Source organism: Metarhizium robertsii, assembly GCF_000187425.2.
Source record: "Metarhizium robertsii ARSEF 23 chromosome Unknown MAA_Scf_4, whole genome shotgun sequence".
Taxonomy (NCBI): domain Eukaryota; kingdom Fungi; phylum Ascomycota; class Sordariomycetes; order Hypocreales; family Clavicipitaceae; genus Metarhizium; species Metarhizium robertsii.
This window is the reverse complement of record NW_011942182.1, coordinates 3,708,311-3,730,408: the sequence shown is the minus strand read 5'-3', so window position 1 is coordinate 3,730,408 and position 22,098 is coordinate 3,708,311. Positions and strand designations below refer to the sequence as shown.

General features: G+C 55.2%; 6 protein-coding genes across 6 annotated transcripts; 4 read left to right on the top strand and 2 right to left on the bottom strand.

The window, feature by feature from the left end:
- Nucleotides 1-504: 504 nt before the first annotated feature.
- MAA_03237 (uncharacterized protein) lies at nucleotides 505-2,151 on the top strand (the record flags this gene model as incomplete). The annotated part of the gene is made up of 1 exon (XM_007821235.1): nucleotides 505-2,151. The coding sequence occupies one exon, from the start codon at nucleotides 505-507 to the stop codon at nucleotides 2,149-2,151; it is 1,647 nt and encodes a 548-aa protein (XP_007819426.1).
- Nucleotides 2,152-3,799: 1,648 nt separating this feature from the next.
- On the top strand, nucleotides 3,800-4,567 carry MAA_03236 (uncharacterized protein; the record flags this gene model as incomplete). The annotated part of the gene is made up of 1 exon (XM_007821234.1): nucleotides 3,800-4,567. The coding sequence occupies one exon, from the start codon at nucleotides 3,800-3,802 to the stop codon at nucleotides 4,565-4,567; it is 768 nt and encodes a 255-aa protein (XP_007819425.1).
- A 5,606-nt stretch (nucleotides 4,568-10,173) lies between these two features.
- On the top strand, nucleotides 10,174-11,835 carry MAA_03235 (glycoside hydrolase family 76 protein; the record flags this gene model as incomplete). The annotated part of the gene is made up of 4 exons (XM_007821233.1): nucleotides 10,174-10,270; nucleotides 10,377-10,862; nucleotides 10,930-11,174; nucleotides 11,242-11,835. 4 exons carry the CDS (start codon nucleotides 10,174-10,176, stop codon nucleotides 11,833-11,835), a joined length of 1,422 nt encoding a protein of 473 aa, XP_007819424.1.
- A 1,336-nt stretch (nucleotides 11,836-13,171) lies between these two features.
- Nucleotides 13,172-14,089, bottom strand: MAA_03234 (uncharacterized protein; the record flags this gene model as incomplete). Its single annotated transcript, XM_007821232.1, has 1 exon — nucleotides 13,172-14,089. The coding sequence occupies one exon, from the start codon at nucleotides 14,087-14,089 to the stop codon at nucleotides 13,172-13,174; it is 918 nt and encodes a 305-aa protein (XP_007819423.1).
- A 2,294-nt stretch (nucleotides 14,090-16,383) lies between these two features.
- Nucleotides 16,384-19,619, top strand: MAA_03233 (uncharacterized protein; the record flags this gene model as incomplete). The annotated part of the gene is made up of 3 exons (XM_007821231.1): nucleotides 16,384-18,337; nucleotides 18,388-18,861; nucleotides 18,931-19,619. The coding sequence occupies 3 exons, from the start codon at nucleotides 16,384-16,386 to the stop codon at nucleotides 19,617-19,619; spliced, it is 3,117 nt and encodes a 1,038-aa protein (XP_007819422.1).
- Nucleotides 19,620-20,072: 453 nt separating this feature from the next.
- On the bottom strand, nucleotides 20,073-21,611 carry MAA_03232 (uncharacterized protein; the record flags this gene model as incomplete). Its single annotated transcript, XM_007821230.1, has 1 exon — nucleotides 20,073-21,611. One exon carries the CDS (start codon nucleotides 21,609-21,611, stop codon nucleotides 20,073-20,075), a length of 1,539 nt encoding a protein of 512 aa, XP_007819421.1.
- Nucleotides 21,612-22,098: the final 487 nt, after the last annotated feature.

Sequence of the window (22,098 nt, the reverse complement as noted above, 5' to 3'; positions counted from 1 at the left end):
GGTTTTACCTCTTCCGGAGGGTTATATTATATATTATATTATATATTAATATATATATATGTATTTTAATTTTTTTATAATAATATAATATATTATAATATAAAGCGTAATACTCAATTATTTTATTTAATTATATACCTTTTACCTCCCACTGTACAAAGTACATAGCGCTCTCGAGTTTGAGGCATGCAGCCTGGGCGGGAATGGGTGGACGAGGCTCTCTGTTCTTGTAACCAGATGCAAAGCGTGGCGCTTAAATGGCTATCGTCATTCGTCCAAATGTAGCCGCTGATAAAGGCAAGCCTGGCACGGGCCGGCGCTTAGGGCCGCAAGACGACTGGCCAGCTGGCAGAGGTCGGCTCCGCTTTGTCAGCAGACTGTCATCTGGCATCTCCTCACAACTAATTATAGCGCACGACAGAGCTAGCATAAACAGCTTCTCCCCCGTCGCAGTCAACAACTTCATCTGCTCTTGTTTTCTTCAGCTTCCATTTCATCGCGAACATGGCCTCCTTTTTCCATGATCCTCGGCGCCCCGCCCTATCGCAGGTGGTCGAAGCACTTCAACGACTACAAAACGATCCTCAACAGCTTGCCCATGAAAGAGAGGGACGCTACGACGATCCCCCCCCGCCGTATCCAGAGTCAGGCGAGACCACACAGCCTCCGACCCCCGGGCCACCCGTTGTAGACGAGACGTATCAGCGAGAACTACGAAGGAAAGCTCGCTACAAGGCGACCCCGGTGAACCAGTTCAATAGTCAGGCCAACCGCGAGCTCGAACGGCTTGTGCATCAGCTATCGGAGAAGCGCTTCGGTCGAAGACAGACGTTGCCGTGGGATGGCTCTTCAGATCTTCGAGCCAACTCCGAGAACAATGTCCGAAGCCGCTGGGTAGAACAAGGCATCTGGGGGAATGAATGGGGCCCAGCATGGCCCGAGGACAGTCATCCAATGTCGAAGAGATGGCAACAAGAAGGAGACGGTCCCTTTTTTGGTTCCTACAGCTCGTCCACTTCTAAGTCCTTGCCAGGCGCTCGTTGGGGCCACGAGGAACCTGATCCGGAGCCGGAATCGGAATCGGAGTCAGAACAGGAACGGCCACCTATCTTTGGTATTTTCGGCCTTGGTGTAGGCCAGCCAAAACGATCTAAGTCTCCGCAGCGTTTCAGGTATATCCAGACAGAACAGGGACAGCGTCTATATATTCCCAATCCCACCGTTCGCAATCCCGAGGCATCGCGCCCTTATAACCAGTTCTTATATCAGATATCCAAAGAGCGTGACTGGATCAAGGACGAGCTGGACTACAAGGCGCCCGGTACTAGCGTCGACATCGACACCATAGTCTACCAAAGCGTCAAGGACATGTGGATCGAAGATGGCATTTGGAATCCCAAATGGGGCGAGCTGCCAGGAATGACGTGGATCTACGAAGAACCCGAAGAAGAGGAGGCGGTGGAAGCTCCTGCATCTCCCGATGCCGTCGCAGGACAGCATGAGGACGCCATCGATGACGGCAGACAACACGCTCCCGTTCCTAGAACTCTCAGTATTTTCGGGCAGGCGTTAATCTCCAACATGGCCAGTGGTGGCACTGATGGCAGCTCCGCTCCAGCTCTTGGTGATGCCGGAGCCTCTACCACTGATAGACGGACCGGGACAAGGGAAGCGCCAAGTGACCAGACCGCAGTCACCCACGACGTACAGGACCCGGAAGACCGCCCTCGGCGTGCTGCTCGCATCGCGAGGCCACCGAGGGAGGAGCGAGCCCCCCGTCTACTGAAGCGCAGCCGTGGCTCTGACGCAGTCGTGGATGAACAGCCTCCCAAACGACCGAGGCGTAGTACTCGGCTCTCGGCTCTCCCCCATAATGCATCCGATCCCGCTGACGCAAACAAGCCACATGGCTCGAAGACCGTGGACACAAATGGTGTGGAGGAAGGAAGGAGACCGTCTTGTGATAAAAGGGCAGCGCCTGCAAGTGGCAAAACGAAAGGGAAAAAGGTCAATGCTGTAGCCAATCCAGTGCGCCGCAGCGCCAGGATTGCAGAAAGAGAAAGGAAACGGATGGCCGACATGGCGGAGGAGCTACCGTCGAAGTCGAGGTCTCCCCGAGCCAAGACGACAAGGACAGCTCGTCGAAAATAATGTGGCATGGTACGTCAGAACCAAAGAATGGGACAAGAAGAATGGCTCGTGTTTATAGGCAGAGGCTGGGAAATAGGAATGCTCACGACACCGAGGACTCGGTAGGTAGTTTTTGGGTTGAGATCTTCAGGACAATCGAGTTGCTGTTTTTTATTTTTATTTCCTCTACGACGAAAGATACTTCCGCCACCATCGATCATGGGACGTGAGACGATTGGCAATTTGGATCGGCCTTGTTGTCCCAAACAGAACATGCTAGTTGCGAAGCAATCACAGTCTGTGGCAGAATATATTCGCTCATCAAGAAGTATACACTGCCATGTAGTATAGAGCGCGATAGCCAGTCCCAGACCTGGTTGCACACAGTTGGCCTCGCACTGTTCATACCTCTATCATTCCGTTGACTCAACGTCTGTCAAAGGTTCTTGGAACTCGACAAACAAGAAGCCTACTGCCTTGAATGTGGCGATTGCACGTAACTTGAAACGGCCACGACTTGGCCTACTCGGTTGGGGATTCCTCATGAAAGGGCGACTGCAACTGTGCACGGAGCGCAGCTAAATGGGCGAGACACGCAGCTTCAGGTTGGGCCAAGGCAATGAAAACCGACTTGGGCCCATATCAAATCGAAGTTCGGGGGTTGTGCAATCTTGTTCCTGCCTCTGAACCGAGTCGGCGACTGCAGATGATGACGGCCTGCAGGGACGGTTTCAGGCTGCCATGACTGGCGAGGCGTCATTTTCGAGGAGTCATTTTCAAGATGCAGAGGCGGAGACGGTGAAAATAGATGCTCACTGCATACATGCGACATTTGAAGCAGGACGAGCATGAATATCCGTTGTCCGGGGCGTGTTCACCAGTTCTCGGGCCGGCCAAGTCGACAAGAACAGGCCTGCAGAAGCGCACAGGCAGCAGTGCATGGGGGTCTGTGAACAGGTAAAGGCCTGGCGACTTTGCAAGTTCTGACATCTGGTCTCATACGGAGGAGTGTCGTCCCCCATGAATGCCGCCACGCCGAGGCCGTTGGTCTTGATTCGATCCGTTTTCGAAGCCGGGCGCTGCGGCATCCGTGCATGACCGCACATGCAGTCCATGCAGTCCATGTAATGTCTTTACAGCTGCAAAGCACACAAACGGCCCTGCAGCGCCGTTGTGCAAGGTCGTCCCGCGAGACACTCTGCTCACAGACGAGACAAAGCTCCTGCTGGATGCCTCACGAGTCACGGCCGGCCGGCCTCACCAAGCTGGGAACGAAGCCAGAGGGCGGGCTGTGCATCTTTGGACATTTCTCGGAGCCATCCGAGGCCTGCGGCTCGACTTGTTTCTCTCTTGTCTGCGCGGGCGCGGCTCTTCCTTGTCTGCATCTGCGGGCTGTTTTTGTTGTGTTTGGCGTCGTCGTCTTGTTCGCTCTTTGCCGGCTTCCTACTGTCAGTGCTTTATTCACTCTTTGTTCGGTTGCGCTTCCCGGCCGCGTCTTTATTCTGCTTCGACTCGTCATTTTTCACATGCTCATGGGCTCTTCATTGTGCTGCGCGCGATGGTCGGCGTCACGCACTGAACATCGTCGTCGTGGAAAGCTTGAGGCCTCAGTCGCAAATCCGCCGCCTATATAAACCCCTTCACCTCGCCATTCTCTTCCAAGGAAAATATGTCTTCACCAACACCTTCATCTGGAGCCTCAATCACAAATCGACAAGATTTATATGCCCCTTCGCCCTCCGACATCCTCAACCAAAGGATATATATCTGCACCAACACCATCGTCGAAGCGTGGGCTCGATCACAAAGCCGCCGCATATATATCTATTCGCCTCCGGCACCAGACTCTATACATAAGCCAAGCCGCCCAACTGCACCAATGCGAGTTATTCCATCCTTCTTGGGGTTCAACAGACCGCCTTACAGAAAAGGCCTCATGATATGCGGTTTCCCCGGTATCGGAAAGTCAGAACTCGCCGATCAGCCCCTGCTAGTGCCCTATTACACGATTGTTGAGCTGCACTCGTCCAAATATCTCAAAGACAAGTATGGAAACGACAATGCTAACTTCGTGGCTGACTACTGCGGAAAACTGAGCGATGCCTGCCGGCGAAACACAATTGTCTTGGCTTCAACTCATCACGAAGTGCTAAGCCAATTATACGACCAAAGCGAGCCCATGGTCTTTATTTATCCATTCAGGTCGGAGAAAGACAAGTGGATCGCGCGCTTGCAGTCCAGAGGGGCATCTGAGGATCTGGTCAACTTGGTTCGAGACGACTGGGACGCCCTGATGGACGACTTCACGAGATGGGGTTATTTTTCATATAACTTGCGCTCAGATGAATATTTGCTCGAAGAAATCAATGGTATCGTCACAGATATACTTAATCGCCTAGAAGTACTTATGCCTGAGATAGAGGCCGAAGAGGAGTGACCTACGACATACTACGGCGGCAATCTCAGTCGACCGTACTATCAGGCAAGAATGGGGGGGACTGTCAATGTCGGGTTTTCATGTTACTGTTTGTGGATTCTGCCCAGCGTGATGAGCACGTGGGCTTCTTTGGAAAGACGGGTTCGGCAGCAAGTGAAATTCAAGTTCGATCGGGAATGTCTTCAAATTCCTACCGAACCCCGTCGACGGATTTCTTATTGCATGCACTCTGAGTGCCATGCGAATGCTGGAACTTGGGCACTATCCGACAAACCCGTGGCCTTGGGTTTGCCTTGGCAAATAGTGCAAACACCGGTTCTTTGAACTGAAGATTGTGACGCGGAGTTTTGTCTCCTGTCACTTTTATTCTATTGGATATTGCGAATGATGCGATTTTGGGGGATTTCAATCAAGATATGCGCAAGACGGATGAAGACGGGACAGGAGAGCGTGAATCAGTGCGGTTATCAAAATCATCTTGGGCAACACGGCCATCCAGTAAACTGGTGGCCTGGATTAGATTTCTCAAATAAACGGGTTATGGATTATATTTGCAAAGCCTCATTTTGCCAGTGCATGTTGTATGGTCGTCCTCGGATGACTGTTTTCAGATTGTGTAGTTTGCTCTGTCCAACCTTTGATGACGATTGGACTCGCCAAACAGGCAGCAGCGCGCCCATGCTCCGGGGGAATTCGAGCCTTTACTGAGATCCCAATGCCACTGCCAGACTTTGTATGTACTTGCTACTACATTTGGGTGTGGCAAGGGCAATACATTTGGCCCATCTTGTCGCCACTACGAGGCACCGTCCATGTGCCACCTTCCTTTGAGGGCATGTTTAGCGTAGCTAGCTGACGAGTCAACAAGTTCATGATTCTTTTACATACTCAGTCGGTCACTTGTATGATTGTATGGGTGTTTTCAGGCTATCAGGCTCGACAGCAGCCGCAATAAATACCATGCATCGCGGTCGAACTTGCACCCGCAAGTCTTGTCAACTGGTAGCCTGGTGCTTGAATATTTCTGCTGCTACGATTCCCGAACTGTCCAGTCTTCCTGGCTTTAACCGTACCATTGAAACATCTTTTTCCAATGAATATTCACATGTCTCTACCCCTTGACCGCATTGCCACCGTAGTATTCTGTCTCATCTTTTCATAATTGTCTCACACTGTTCAAAATTTACCATGGTCACGGCCTTGTTCCACGTGCACAAATTTATGACTAAGTCGTGGTTGTTATGACGGATATTGATGTTCATGGGCCAGGTCAGGCGGCACTGTGGCCTTGAACCTTCCATCAGACAGCTGGAAACAAGCCGCAGCACTTGCATGCAATTACTCCCGAGTATTCACTGTAAATGCACTGGGGTTCGGCTCCCTCCTCCTGACTACGTTCATCACCCAGTATTGCTGACCGGGTTTCAAGCATTTACCCTAAACCAGTTGGTTACATAAAAGCGCCCGACATGAGCATTCACTCATGATGCATGCAATAACCATTGTCAGCGTCCCTCAGAGATGGAATGAGCCATTTTTGTGGAATTACTTGAACAGAGTGAGTAACGAGTGTAGGGTCCCTGTCCACACTGCCATGTTATCCAGGTGTGCCGTGTAGATGGCACTTTCCGTGGCTAGTATTCAACCATATCAACTGTCGTGATTGCCATCCACATTTGAAATGCAATTCAAAATGTATCTCATCTGCCGAGCCATCGTTGAATAAAGCTACCTAAGCAGCCTTGCAAATCTCACAGGCTCGGGCCTGGTACGTGTAGGGTATTTGGCGCTGGTGCGGATCACGGGGACTGAAGTCTTTATTTGTTTCCCAACCAGCTCGCTGTGTCGGCAGCCTCGGTGGAAACAGTGTTCATCCTCAAAAATTGTGTAAGTGGCTCAAAAAGTAATCGTGATGTTTGTATAGCGTGTAGATTGATTATAATCAGTGTATTAGTGTAGACCGCGTGTCAAGGCTGGCGCGAAACCTGTTCACAGGGCCTGATATCGACCACCATATGCTCATCCAGCCTCGTGTTTAAAATGAACGAGACACGCAGCAATTTACTTGTTCCCCAGAAGTGGACGGCCGTTGGGCGCCGGAGGGCTCGGTCTCACGGCACCTTTTCGCGCCATAACCGCCTTGTTATTGCGATCTTTGCTGGGCCTGTCTGAATTGGAAACGGAACTTTGGGACGGAGGCTTGGGGGATACAGTGTAACCCACGAGGCAGTGATATCGGACCAGAACTCAACGAGTCCGAAGTGGGCTTTTCGTAGGGTTTTGGATTTTACAACCCTGGCTGTACTTGGATTTACCGGAAGAATGGGAGCGACTGCTGAGGCCAAGGTCTGATGAGAATGGTAGGGCAAGTAACTGGCAGGACAGAACTGTGCTCGGCGCCGCCTGTCTCTAATCATGGGTAGTATTGCCAAGAATCTTACATTTATGCCCATCTCGGGGTAACAATATGCTCATCCGCCTACCAAAGTGTAGTTAGATCCGTCAACAACGACTCTGCCCATGGGAAGGCATACTATGCACTAGCAACTCCAGTCGTCAATCTCGCCAAGTGTTTCTTACATCATCATAGTTTAAGAAGTAGGAGGCATTCTGTACGCGCACATGCTATCTTGAACTCAAGGACATGCAGCTGTGACTGATGACCAGATTCATGCTCACCTCATTAATGTGCTGTGTTTCCGCATGCTTCATTACATAGTCCGCGCTATCCAGAAGCTAGGCAAGGGCGTGATTTCGGCGTAAGATATCCTTGATAACGAGTAAAAGCGTTCTCCCCATTGTTAAACGAGACGGGATTCGCGATAAGTCAGTCTATCACGGATGGTTGTGTCGTTTGTACAAAGTGTGATGAAGCCTATCAAAATAGTTTCTTGGTCCTGCTAGCTAAGGTGCCGGATATCTACTTTTCTGGAAAGGCATGGACTACTACTACTCTTAGCACGCTACTTTAGATGAATCGTCGCATCGTATTGGTTAAAGAAAGGCTTCCCAGCGCATGTCTAAATATTGCATTACCGTATCTATCACGGTCTAAAAGAAATACTTTAATTTACAAGGACGAGAGATACTCAAACAATTGCATAGTGAAAGCGCCAAGTTTTGACTGTCGTGCCGCCTAAATCTAAATAAAGTAAAACAGAAAGGCTAATTTAGAGATGCAAGTCTACTAACACGAATAAACTTCTTCCGCAAGTCGACTCACTCGCCAATCATGGCCTTTTGCCTACTGCTGTATCAGCAATAGCAAATTCGTATTGGGATGCGATGCCAACGACCCAGAGTAGCAGTTGTATCGTACTTTTGCCAACGGCGCATTTCAACCCTCACTTCCGACTCTGAACCGCAATCCATCTAGCCTTTGCTCCTTCATCCTCTCTACTCTCTCTGTAGGTGAGGATCTAATGTTGAGACTATTAGTGTCATCTGTCACAGTCAGTGATGCGTGATCCTATGCACTTCCCCGTCACCCTCATGCCCTTTACACGCCCACGGCCTGTATCCTTTCGCATTTCTCAACACGGCTTCATTCTCGGTCCATCGTTGGCCAATAACACAGCATGCGCAATTCTCAACCGCAAGGACGCTAGCGTTATTAGACCACAGCATACAAGCGACGGTGTTTGCGAATGCCGGTCAACAAGGCCATTTACTGTCCTTCAAGTGACGCACTCAATTCGCGATGCTCATGGACAGCCTGATGCTTCTCGTTCGGCCAAGTGGAGAATAGGGTCTGGCTGTCTCAATCCAGCCAAGTTGCCACGCATCTCATGTGGCGTCGCACTTTGTGTGTCAGTTTCGGAGTTTCATGCGTGCCACGTCTCATCAGGACTTTATTTCTATTATCCATCTCCCACACAGGCACCCAGACATGTTCACTTAGCCGCCAAATCTAACCCGATCCTTTCCCTACATATCCCTAGGTAAATCGGTAATTGGCACTCGCGGCGCGGTGGAGTGAGCCACTCTGCTTGTTTATCTGCGCCGTCTCCATCGTGACGCCCACCGTCGAGCGCGGCATTCCGTCCAGGTGTCTGGTGTCTCTCGATTCCACACCGAGAACCGGCTGTAAGCGCAGTCTGCGGAATCTACGGCCGGTCGCGCTCAACTTCTACGGCGACGCTCTGCGGCAGGACTATATATAGCTGATATGACCACAGGCATGGACGAGTACGTTGGTTTGGGTGTGAAACAGGGCAAACAGTCACCCCGCGTTTCATGTCCAATCGAGCACGATACGGACCACGAGCCTGCCGAACAATGCTTGGTTGCTCCGTTGTTTACCAAGGCACGGAATGCGTGTGTGGAACAAAAGTTGGATCGGTGGAGGCCCCCGAGGGAGGCGCATTCCTCGACGCCTTTGTTCGCAAATTCCAGCGGTGAATGCCGTGGAGTACGGACGGGGCTGCAAACCGGTTCGACAGACGCTGCGCTCGGATCCTGGCCCGGGTATTTGACGGTTGTTTATATGCTTTGCTACCAAGCATGTTTCACGGCGGGCAAACTCTAGTCGTTTCGCTACCCACGGGTTCCTCAGGGGCGGACGGAGGGAGGCTGAATCCAGGAACGAGCGCGAGTTGCCAGCTTGGTACGTCGTCAACCTCGATACCTGATGGAACCTGACAGCTCGGCGGGATCAATACCTAACCCCCCTCCCGCGTGCCAACGTCACCCCAAGTCATCGGCGGCTAGTCCGCAGCCATTTCAGCAGACCGGCCGCTCTGCCGGCTTCTCATTGGCGGAACTAAGCATCGGGGTTGTATTTGTATCCATCTGTCCACCTGGCAGGCCCCGAGGATTCCGAGGCTGTGCTGGATTATGCCCGTTTCGGCAAGCATGGGCTTACGCCGCGCCGTACAATTCCCATTCCCTCGCACCAAGAGGCTGCGTTGGGAGCGGGATTCTCGTATCTGCCTTCCACGACCCTGGCATCCAACATGTCATGGCGCCCACATGGCGCCTCTTGGCGGTCGTTTGGTGACGAACGCGCCGTTCCGGAAGCATGGTAAGCAAAAAGGGTGTGCGGCCCTGGTCCCGGGGCCATTTTGCTTCTCCAGCATCTACACTACACGTTTTCGACGAGAGAAAAAAAACGACAAGGAGACGACGAGCTCGCCTTGATTTCACCGGTTTTTGGACAGACTTTTTTCAACGGAAGGACCTTGATTTTTTGCCACGCCCGGGTTTCCAAATGTGGCGGGACTGACTCGGGGTTGTCGTTGGGGCCGCAAACTCGTTGGATTTCTGAGACGTGGGAAAAAACGACCGGCGAGCTGAAACCTGGCCACCGTTGATCGTTGGAATAAATACATATCTGCGGCTGTCGGACAATCTGCCAACTTTTCTGCGCGGCTTGGCGCCACAGGAGTGCTGTTTGCAGCCATTGTCGTTTTAGTATCCGACCTTTCTGGAGAGTCGGCATCGAGACGACGGGGCGGGCTTCCACACGTGCTCTGGAGACTCGTTGGGATAATTTGTTGCATCTCATTGTTTTTTTCTGTTTGTATATTTGACTTTACCTTATTATTCTTCTTCTTCGAGACGACCATTCTACACGGCCCGCTGGTGGACCGCCACATACTCTGACCATGGTCGCACCGCGGTTGTCGCCGGCGCTGGTCGCCATCGCCAGTGGTGTTTTGTTCAGCGGCGTTGCAGAGGCACAGTATAAAGTCGACACAAGAGGTACGAGATGATGTAGGGAGTAGCCGTCGCAAACCTTGTTGCGCCTGTATCTTGTGTACAACACGGCAAACTTTCCAGACACGTGCTGACCACGCTGAGCATCTAGACGACATCATCGCATCGTCCAAGTCCCTGGCCTACGACTTGATGAAGTTCTACCATGGCAACGAGTCCGGCCAGATCCCCGGCCTCCTGCCGGGCCCTCCGGCTTCGGGCACCGGCGACTACTACTGGTGGGAGGCGGGCGCCATGATGGGGACGTACATTGACTACTGGAAGTTGACGGGGGACACGACGTACAACGACGTCGTCACGGAGGGCATGCTGTTCCAGGTCGGCCCCCAGAGGGACTACATGCCGCCGAACCAGACGCTATCCCTCGGCAACGACGACCAGGGCTTCTGGGGACTATCCGCCTTGCTGGCCGCCGAGAACAAGTTCCCCGACCCTCCGGCGGACCAGCCGCAGTGGCTCGAACTGGCCCAGGCCGTGTGGAACACGCAGGCAGACCCGAGCCGCTACGACGAGACGTGCAACGGCGGCCTGCGGTGGCAGATTCCCCGTACCAACGCGGGATACGACTACAAGAACAGTCGGTGGCTGCCCTACTCCCCGAGCCCCCCTCCCCCTGGCAGGTATACTGACTGACGAGCGCGCAGCCATCGCAAACGGCATCTTCTTCAACATGGGCGCCCGGCTCGCGCGGTACACAGGCAACGACACGTACGCCGAGAGGGCGGAAAAGACGTGGGACTGGCTCTGGGGCGTGCAGTACATCGACCACGAGACCTGGGCCGTGTACGACGGCGCCAGCGTCAACGACAACTGCACCGACATCCACAAGACGCAGTACTCGTACAACGCGGGCATCCTGATCCAGGGCGTGGCCTTTATGTACAACCATGTAAGGAAACTGGGTGGCTCTTGAGGAAAAAAAAAAAAGACATTGAATGGCTTACACAGATTTGCAGACCAGCGACGACAAGTGGCGCACGCGGCTGGACAGCCTCCTCGACGCGTGCCTGGCGTCCTTCTTCCCCGAGGAAATCGCGTACGAGCTGTCGTGCGAGTTCGCGCTCGGCGGGGGCGTCTGCAAGACCGACATGCTCTCGTACAAGGGCTACCTGGTGCGGTGGCTCGGGGTGGTGACGCAGGTCGCGCCGCACACGGCGGCCAAGATCCTCGGCCCGCTGAGGAAGTCGGGCGAGGCGGCGGCCCGGCAGTGCACGGGGGGCGCGTCCGGGCGCGAGTGCGGCTTCTACTGGACCGAGGGCAAGTTTATCGATCCGAGCGTCGATAAGACGAGCGGCGCGGGCGAGGCCATGGACGTGCTGGCCGCCGTGTCGTCGATGCTCATTGAGGATGTGGCGCCGCCTGTGACCAATGACACGGGCGGCACGTCTAGGGGTGATCCGAATGCTGGGGGGAAGGATAATGGCGAGAGGCCGGTTAAGCCTGTTACGGCGGGGGACAAGGCGGGCGCTGCGATTCTGACGATTCTGCTGTTGGTCGGTGCCGTGAGCTTGTTTGTGTGGATGAGCTTCTTTGATCCGATGGTTTCGTGAGGCGTATGACAGGCGTTTGTTTTTACTCGTGTATAGTAGCATGTGGGGAGTAAATGTAGACGATGGAAAGGGGCATATAGTTGTATATAATATACCCGGGCCGTGGTTGAAGACAAACTACTGGCCGAGTTGAGACAGACGGCAAACACGGCTTCACCTGCTCACATGATTGATGCTCTCGCACATGTCGCCTCACCGCCTTGGACGTCGCAAACCCATCGCCCATCGCCCATCGCCCATCTCTTGGCTCCCGTCTTGGCGACAGCTTCATCGGCCTAGGCGCTTGGCGGTCATCGCCCAGACCGCCGTCTCCACGCAGGCCGGCTTGCCATCTCGGTTCGCACAGAACATCGTCTTGGCACAGCGTGGTCAAGTGCCTCAGCGGCGGCCCAAAGCAGAACGGGGCTCACACGAAGGAAGCACAGAGTTGCCATGTTTGCATGGTGACACACGAAGCCACTTACGGCAATGACTACCAGGCCATGCAAAGGCGCAGGAGCAATGTGTCAAGATCTGACCAGGCGGCAGCTTTGGCCGCATGGCGTCGAAGGCAATCATTTCCCCACGAGGTCGAGCCTATACACTGGCTCCAGCAGCCTCGAATCGAGCCCAGGCGAGCGGACGAGTGAGTATGCGCCGCGGCGCTGGCCAAGAAGTGGAATTTGACTTCCAAGTTGGTTTCTGTTGGCCTTTGACTCGCAGGCTCTCGTCTCCAGACTTGCCGTCACAAAGGGGCCTACGGCTGTCCAAATACTATATATTGTAAGCTCAGTGAATATAACCGTGTCGGTTTTTTCCCAATTTTGTCTTTGACCCCAATCTGGCTATTGGCCCACGAGCTTTGCTGTTGTTGCTCTACTCGGTGCAAAACGGCAAACGAATAAACGCACAACACTTGCCCGCCGAGTATAACCGTCTTCAGCTCAACAGGCGCAGTTTGGAATAAACCACGGATTCGGACCTCGCACAGCAAAGAGACGAGTTGTCTTGGCGCTGTGTGAGCAGCATTTAAGGAGACTTATTAGACTTTGCGTAAAAAATAAAACAAAACACTAATACTAGGGTGATTTAATTATTACCTATAATTGCTATCGGGTAAGGAAGGTAATTATATATAAGACAGGTGGCTTTACAGAGAACCAGTCCTGTTAATTCTGCTGCAGGTTGCGCTGTTCCTGATCAACCAGGGTATGCATTATAAAAGTACAAGTACACAAACGCCGTAAGCACGTCACACGGGCATGATGTATCCGGCGCCGTCCCCATGCCCACGGCTACACATTCGCAAGGGCCCGTTCCCGGATCCTCGACGGGCGACACGACACTATAGTCGCGGCTAGTCCAACTGCCCCTTTGCATGAAAGTTCCAAATCCGCAGCGCCGTCACGACAATGGCAATCTCGCACCTCTCCCCTAGCCGGCCGTCCCTGGCGCTCCCCAGCATGGACAGCGTAAACGCCTCCCGGCTCACCAGGGACGTGTGCGGAAACGTGAGCGCGGCCACAGTCTCCCCGTAGACAGCGTCGGCTGGACGAGAAGCAGATGCAGATGCAGATGAGTCGCACTCGGAGCCCCCCTTGGCTTCTGCTGCCATGGCCCGCACCAGCCTGAAGCCGGGCAGCTTGACGCAGTCGTCGCCGTCGGTGTTCTGCACCCACGCAAACTTTTGCCTCCTCATGCTTCGCAGGGGCTCGATCTCGACGAAAAAGGTAAACGCGCGTGTCCTGTTGCCCAGCACCCCGGGCCGCATCCTCTCCATGGTCATGGCTCGCGAGTTGGTGCCGAATTCCAGGGGCGGCAGGAAAAACACGCTGTTTGGGTCCGGATCCATGGGGACGGCGTATATCCTCAGCGCGGACTGCATCTCCTCGCCCGCGGCGGCCAGCACCTCGTCTCTGCTGCGTGGCCCGTTTCGCAGCACCACGCCCGCGCGGTAGCCGAGCGGATCGACGTGCTGGAAGCCCTTGTGCACTTCGACGTAGTAGAGCCGGTCCTTGTCTGGCCCGCTCAGCGTGATGGAGTTGAGCTGCGAGAGGCGGTGGTGGGCGCGCATCGTCTGGGGGAACGGCCGGTATGGCTTGAGCGGACACGCGCTCCGGTACGATGGGAGGACATGGAGCTCGGGAAGCTCGGTGTATGGAGGGGGGAGGTCTGCATCGTCGTCATCGACCAGGTGGCCGGCCTTCTTGGGCCTGAGGACGGAGCTGAGGTCGCGCGTGCCGGGTCCTTTGGCGACTTTGCGATGAGCGTCCATTCTTTCTTGCGAGACGATGGAGAGCATTCGATGGATGCACGGTGAGGATGTCGCCGCCGCCGTGGTGTGACATCACGTCGGCTGTTTTGTGGTGTTGCATTGGCTGCGTGACGCCACGAGCCGCGCCATTGGACCCCTCGTTGCCAAACGTCCACAATTCATGGCGTCTGGTTTTGTTTGCTCAGGTGACTTGGCTTATTCGTCTTTCCTATGAGGCCATCGTGATGGGAAGGTGCGCGCGGCAGAGTACGGGCGACTGAGGGATCGTGCTGTGTTGCGAGACGAATGTTGGTGATGGAAAATTGTAATATGACAGGGAGCTGGAGGCGTTGCTGCAACCATCAAAAGTCAGATAGGTCTATCGAGGTCTGAGAACATGCGTACATGCACAAGGAGCTGCGAATCAAGGCCTCTGCGTCGCTTTTTGTATCAGTGTGAGGCTAGAGTCGTTCCTCGTCATCAAACCGATCCACTGTCAACCACCGTCCTGGGCATGCCAAGCCGTATTGAATCATCACGATTCGTCAACCACAGAGAAAATATATCTATGTAGCGTGGCACAGTTCTTGGTTGAGGCAGTTTTACGCCTGTGCTGTGCTAAAGAGGGCGAGTATGAAGACAAAGGACTAACTAGTACGTGAGGAGGCAGGAATATTACGCCTGGTAAGTAAGGATTGCGTTCGGCGAAAAAAAAAGTACTTAAAAAAAAATTGTGCCAGAACAAAGACCAAAAAAATCGACAGAGACAGGATTCGAACCTGCGAGGCCGAAACCAAGTGATATCTATTGCTAGGCGGTTCTTCATACGATTTCTCGCACTCCAGGCCTAGCGCTTCAAGTCACTCCCCTTAACCACTCGGGCACTCTGTCACGGGTTGTTGATGGACGATTGGAACGAAAACATTACTAAGAAGGCTTTGCGTTGATTTAGTTGTCAGGCCGGAATATCATCAGTGCAACGCAGACCAGTTGACACTAAAATGTTGGGGTACGGTTCACCGAGCGCGGGGCTGTTCGAAAAACGCAAGCGCCAAACGAGGCCCCCAGTGTACTGCGTGAGTTGCGACTGATCAAGGCAGGTGATGCGCCACTGCAGACTGGATACCTTCTGCCGTTGTTTGCACTCGACGTTGCTGGCGTTCGTGTTCCCCGCTTGGAGTTTAATGACTTCACACGCTCGATAGCCCTAAGCTACCCTATAGCAATACACGTAGACATGCCATGCTCAAGTGACGTAGTCCTCGTGCAAAGTGCAAAATTTTCTCGCCGCGTTTCACCTTGGCAATTGACCAATCTGTGGATGGGCATGTTTGGCAAAGATGGGCTGGTGGTGCGTGGCGCGGAGAGTGGTATTGTCTGGTGTGACTTGTTTCTACCAAGGCACGGAGTACTACTACGATTGGCACGGAGCACCGGCTGGCAACATGAAGAGCCTGGCTCTGGTGGAGTGTTCTAGAGCAACTGGAAACAAAAGCGGATCAACAGGCATTGCCCCTCTGATGATGCACGGCATTCGAGCCAAACTACGTCAGGTCCTGCCATTGCTAGGGTTACGCTGACCAGTGCACGGGTCAAGGATGTTCATTTCCCTTTTTATTTGTGTTACTATTAATTCATCATCATCAAGAGGTGGGAGGAGCCTGATCACGTACCTAGGTGTTCACGGTCCGCCCTAGACAAAGGAAAAGAGATGAACAAGCACTCGAGGCCAGCCAAGGGCCAATAAAAGTCAACATCAACTCATGTCTGGTCACCTGTCACCTGGCACAGCCCGGGCCAGGCAGATGTTGCAGATGGCGCTGGGTGCGCAACACGGCCTGATCTGGTCCAACTCGAGGCCCCCACTCGCCTGCCCATCTGCCCATGCTCATCTGCTCATTTGCTCACCTGGTCGCCTCGCGCTGATTGCTGGTTGATGCCCACGTTGGGATTGCAACAGGGAAGGAGCGTCCCACCTTGTTCTACTCCGTACCGTGTTCAACCAGAGCGTGTTGAGTGTGTGCATTGATGTGCAGCCTAGGAACCCCCCGTCGCCCCCCAGCCATCCGAATAACACCCCTCCCTCCCTCTTTCCTCATGACAGCCCTGTTTCGTCATCAATCTCTTCCCCCCCTCTTTGTTGTATTTCCATTTTTTTCGACCTCTTACCTGTGACACTTTTTTTGCGTCTTGTTTCGTGGCATCCTTTGTGTCGACATCAACTTTGTTAGACTAAAGCTTAACCAAGACGCCTCACAGACGGGACGACGGGTCGGTCCGTGTCCCCATCCCCCTCTCTCACACACACACACACCATGTCCCGATACTACCGGGACAGCGACTCGGACGATGATCGATACAAGCGGACCACGGTGACGAGGTACAAGGTCGGCCCGGAACGACACGGCGAGCGTTTTGAACGGACTGAACGCATCGAAGTCGACGATGACCGCCGCTCCAAGTTCTCCGCGCGAAACTCTGGCGACCTGCTGGATGCCCGTGGACCAATATCGCCCGACCGCCCGCGCTCGGCCTTTGAACCCTATACCGGCGATCGCCCACGCACTGCATATTACGAAAGAGATGTTGAGCGCGAGAGTTACCGAGACCCGGACCGCTCTCGCATCACCGTCTATGAGAGCAAGGAAACGGATAGAGACTGGGACCGCCGCTCGCATCGTGCCCACAACGAAGACGAGCTCAAGGTGGAGAAGCGAGTCGAGGAGCGCTTCGATGACAACCACGGCCACGATGTCGAACGCTACCGCAAGGAAACCGAATACTACATGCCTCAGTCACCCCCGCCCCCTCCCGTCGTCATCCGCCAGCAGTCGACGGAGCCTCAAAAGATTATCGTGCAGGACGCGCCACCCGCTCCCATAGTTGTGCCCCGCCAGCAAAACCCGGGTGTCGTGGTTTTGCGAGACCGAGAGCGGGAGGACCGAGAAATGGTCCGGAGGGACCGAGACATGTACGAAGACGACTACTACTATCGCCATGAGCGCCGGGATGTTGGCCCCTACCGCGGGGACTACTATCGCAATGATCGGGAGAGAGACTATGCCATGGCGCGATATGACCGCCGAAGGAGGGATGCCGACTACTATAGCGATGACGACGAGTTCTATTACCGTCGCACCGTGCGCCGAGAGCGCAGTGAGAGCCCGCATCACAAGCGACGTCTCGCAGAGGGTGCCCTCGCCGGCGCCGGCATCTCTGCACTTATCACCAGCCGCCGCGACGAATACGGCGACTTGCCCGACAACCGTGGCGGCAAGGTCTTGGCTGGTGCTGCTTTGGGGGCCTTGGGAACTGAGGTCGTTCGGCGCGCCCACAGTGCCTATGAAGACAAGTACGGCGATGGTCGTGAGTCCCCCGATCATCATCACCTCCTCAAAAAGGGGTTGGGCGTTGCCGCCGTCGCTCTGGCCGCTGCCGGCGCCGCCAAGTTCTACCAGGCCAGCAAGGTCGACAAGGAAGAAGCGCACCGTGGCCGGAGCCGTACTCGCGGAGGATACTACTCTGGCGATGACTACTCCAGGTCCGTGTCCCGCGCGTCTCACCGCAGCAAGAGCCGACGACGCAGCATTTCTACCGCCGCCAAGGCTGCTATAGGAACCGCTGCCACAGCCGGAATCATCAAGCACTTCCGCGACAAGTCCAAGTCTAAATCCCGCCACGGCAGTCGCTCCAGAAGCAAGTCCCGACTTCGACGTGTGGCTGAGATTGGAGGTGTTGCCGCCGCCGCCGGCGTGGCCAACAAGCTTTGGCAGAACCACAAGGAAAAGAAGGAAAACACTCGCGACCTTAGCGCAAGCAGTGACGATGAGTACTACCGCCGTCGAGACTCGAGAAGCAGACACGGGAGCCTCAGCGGCAGCAGGCATCGGAGCAGGTCGAGGTCGATGGCACGATCCCCTTATTCGCAGCCCGGTGCTGATCCTGAGCTAGGCCTAGTTGAGTACGGCAACGACCCTTTGTATCCCGAGTCCCGAGACGCCCTGGCCCGACGATATGCCGATTCGGAGGCTGAGGAAGAACGTCGCAACCGACGCAGACGCAGAAGACGCGACCGCTCCGCCTCCGCCTCCGTGTCGGATAACGAGCACGAGAGGAAACGAAGCAGAAGTAGATTGAGAGACATGGCTGCCGCAGGAGCTGCGGCCGGCGCTACTGCCATGGGCATCAAAGAGTTCAAGGACAGAAAGGATAGAAAGGATCAGGAGAAGCGGGACAGAAGGTCCAGGGAGAGGGATGACGAGAGAAGAAGTAAGTATGCGCCCCTTTCTTGGTAAATTAAGTACTACATTTTTTAGCAGACGTCGTTTTGGTGCAAAAGACAAACACTGACCACTCCTCGGCAGGACGTGAAGATGATCAGCGAAGGGACTACTTTGACGACCATGTGCGACCGCACTCGCCTCCTACAGCATCGGGTGGTGCATACTATCCTCCCTATCCTCCAACGCCCAATGGGCCACCCATGGCAAGCGGCGCCAACCGCGCTCCGTATCCTGACCAGAATGGCGGCGCTCCTCTGCACCGAGAGTACCAGCCGTACGTGCCGCAAGATTACACAGGTTACGCACCGCCGCCTCCGCCGCCCCCGGCCGGCCCTCCCCCCCCTCGGGAGCCCGGCTTCCGTGGTGCCGGGTACACACCAGGTCCACCTGCGTCACCGGGTCCGCCTCCTCCACCCGCAGGTCCGCCACCGACTGGCGGAAAGCATCCGCCAGACCATGTGAGTGATCAAGTCCGAAGCCAAGATAGCCCCGCGAGAGATGCAGCAAATGGTGCGTGGAATCGTACTTTGCGGGAGCAACATGGACAGGACACCACCAACTAACAAAATACTCGCAAAGATGATGTAAATAGACCGTATGGCTCTGGTTTGGGCAGCGGGCTGGCGGCCGCCTCAAAATCCGTATCATTCATCCCACTGTCCCCGAAGAGCTCCATGACAATGGAGCGGCACAAGAGGGAGCATGCAGAGGCTTCAGAAGACGAGGATTCGCGTCGCGCGGACGAGCCAGGTCCAAGGGACAGGGACGATGACGACGCCCACGGCAGAGGCAGGCACCGCGGCTCGAACCGTGCAAGATGGTCCGACCCAACGCCTTCTCGCCCCTTGGTGCGGCGCAGAAGGCGGTCCAGGGATGACGGCTCGGGGTCCGATGACTCGGGGGACGACGTCGAGGTCCTGCCAGACCGGTTTGACTCTCACGGTAGGCCTCTGGACGGACGCTCCTCAAGCCAGGACAGGTGGACCACAAGAAGGGGTACTTTCAGACGGGAGCCCCAGCGTCCGGGGGGCTGGGACGTGCAGGGAGCATGGCAGGTCAGCGGGACGGACGGGCAGGCCGTGGACAGACTGGTCAAGAACGTGACGGGTGCGCTCGAGGGCCAGACAGGCTGGATGGGCGTCATAGGGCAAGTTTTGGGCTCGGGGCTTCTTCAAGGGGCTGACGAGGCGGGGAGCAGCAGACGGAGACATGACGATGAATACGATGATGAAGGTGATGGGCGGAGAAGGCATAGAGCGCGGAGGTGAAGTTGGGTTGCAAACGATGTAATGACGGATACGTATTTTTTTATGATTTTCTTTTCTTTTCTTTTCTTTTCCTTTCTCTTTTCTTTTATGTATTTAGATGCTATTTTTCATGTTTTGGTGGGTTCATAGGATGATATTCATGGCTTATGAGTCACGAGCTTGGAGCATGCGACACGTTACACGTTTATTTTGAAACTGGGGCACGTTCTCACAGGTAGATATCGGCATGTAGCTTCATCCGATGGAGATTACGACACACTGTAGTCTTACGTGGCCGGGAGAGGATATTGGAATACCATTACTTTTTAATTGCCAATACGCCGCTAGAATAAGGAATAAAAGTCAAATACATGTAGTGGTCAACGAGTTTCAATGTTGTCCCCCCCACGGGCCACGAACCAGGCACGTCCCTACCGCGCAGTCGTAGTCGTAGTCTAGAGCAAATGATCAGAGTCAGTCAGCGTGAGCTCTCAAGAGAGGGGTCAGGGCCAGGGTTAGGGTTGAGATTACCGCAGCGGTCGCCGTCCGCGGCCGGCCCCAGGCCTCGGTGGGCACGGCCCTGCCGCACTCGAGGGTGGTGGCGACATAGGCCTCGTCGGTGATGGTGTAGTAGTGGTAAAAGTCGCCCTTGACGTTCTGCCAGTAGTACCTGGTGGACCAGGCGAGGGCGCAGGTGCCGCAGTCCTTGGTGACGGTGCGCTCGGTGGAAAACTTCCACTTGACCTGCTTGTTGACGCGGATGGCGCCGCCGCCGTAGACGAGGGTGGAGCTGGTGCAGGCGGGCGAGGTGATGCCGCGCGGGGTGATGGTGGAGGGCCCGCGGTCCGGGTAGGTGACGTAGATGGTGGACATGAACTCCTGCGTCTTGGTCTTGGTGCTCCAGGGGTCGGTGGGCGTGTGCGGCGGCAGCACGTAGTCGCCGCCGTCGAGCTTGGGGGGCCGGCAGGCCACCTCGGTCACGGTGAAGGGGTAGTCGGCCGTCGAGGAGTCGTACACCTTGGCCCAGGCGTAGCCCTTGTGCGGCGTGGTCCAGACGATGGCGCAGGCGCCGCACTTGTGGAGCAGCGTCGTGGTGACGGTTGTCGTGTAGACGTCCTGCGTCCAGCGGTTGTGCGTGTCGCCCACGCGTGTCCAGCGCGTGCACTCGGGCTTGGTGGTGCCGCGGGGCCACGCCGTGCCGATGCCGAAGTCGTAGTGGATGTAGGGGTGGAGCACCGGCAGCGTTGTGCTGCGCGTCGTCCACGGGTTGCCGGGCTCGGTCCACTCCTCGGAGTCGGTGGGGACCGGGGTCGGCTCCGTGTTGAGCACCACCACGATGGTTGTCGGGGCGGAGGGGGGCGGCGTCGGAGGCGGGTTCTCGTTGAGTACTACGGTGGTGGTTGACGTGCGGGGGGGGAATGGCGCGGTCGGGTCGTCGTTGACTGTCGCGGTGGTCGTCTCCGGAGCCGGGCCTGACACGCTTGGGTCTTTGGTGACAATCACCATGGTGGTGCCGGGAGATGGAGATGGGGTCGGGTCCTCAATGACCATCACAGTAGTTGTCTCGGCAGATGAGAATGACGCGGTCGGGTCGTCGTTGACTACCGCAGTAGTCGTCTCCGGAGCTGGCTCAGCCGGGCCTGAAACGGTTGGGTCTTCGCTGACTATTACTGTCGTGGTGCCGGGAGATGAAGAGGCAGTCGGATCCTCGTTAAAAATCACCGTACTTGTTGCGGCAGAGGAAAACGACACAGCTGGGTCCTCCTTGAGCACTACTACAGTGGTCGTCTCAGCAGATGAAAACGATCCAGTCGGATCCTCGTCGACCATCACACTCGTCATCTCAGCAGCCGCGCCCGTCTCGGTAAAGTCCTCGTCCCACCACACGCTGGTCGGTTCCTCTCTAATCGTCACCCTGGCCGTCAGCGTGGTCCGCGACTCCAGGGACGCTGTGACGGAGCTCTCGGCCGCCGCGAGGTTCAAGAGCGCCGCGAGCGCTACCGCGGCGCGCATTTCAGCCCGTATTCGATAAGTTTGTGCGTGGAAAAGAATAATATCCCAGGGCAGGGCATGGTGCCAGAATGAGCGGGAGGCCCTGGGCCACCAGGCACGGTTGCCGTGTCTTTATACCGCCGCAAAGGCAAGGCGATAGTGTAAATCGTCGTCATCATGATGCTATTTGACAACTTCAGCTGGACGGATGGCCAGACTAGCCATGTTCCAAGGCTACAACTTGCGGCAGGCAGATGGCGCGCCTCTTCGAGTGAGGTAGAGGTATTCGGGGGGGAACAACCATAATTTTGGCTGCTTGCTAATGGCAACTAATTGGACCTAGTTGATGCTAACGTGGGAGAATGGCAGACTGGGGGAAAGCTTATCTGGAGCTTGGGTCATGACATGATGTCCTTTGCTGCATATTCCGAGTGGCGTGTGGACAGAGTGGCTGCACCACCTGGCCTGAAGCCCTGCCAAGAATGACATTGCAACTACGATATTCTAA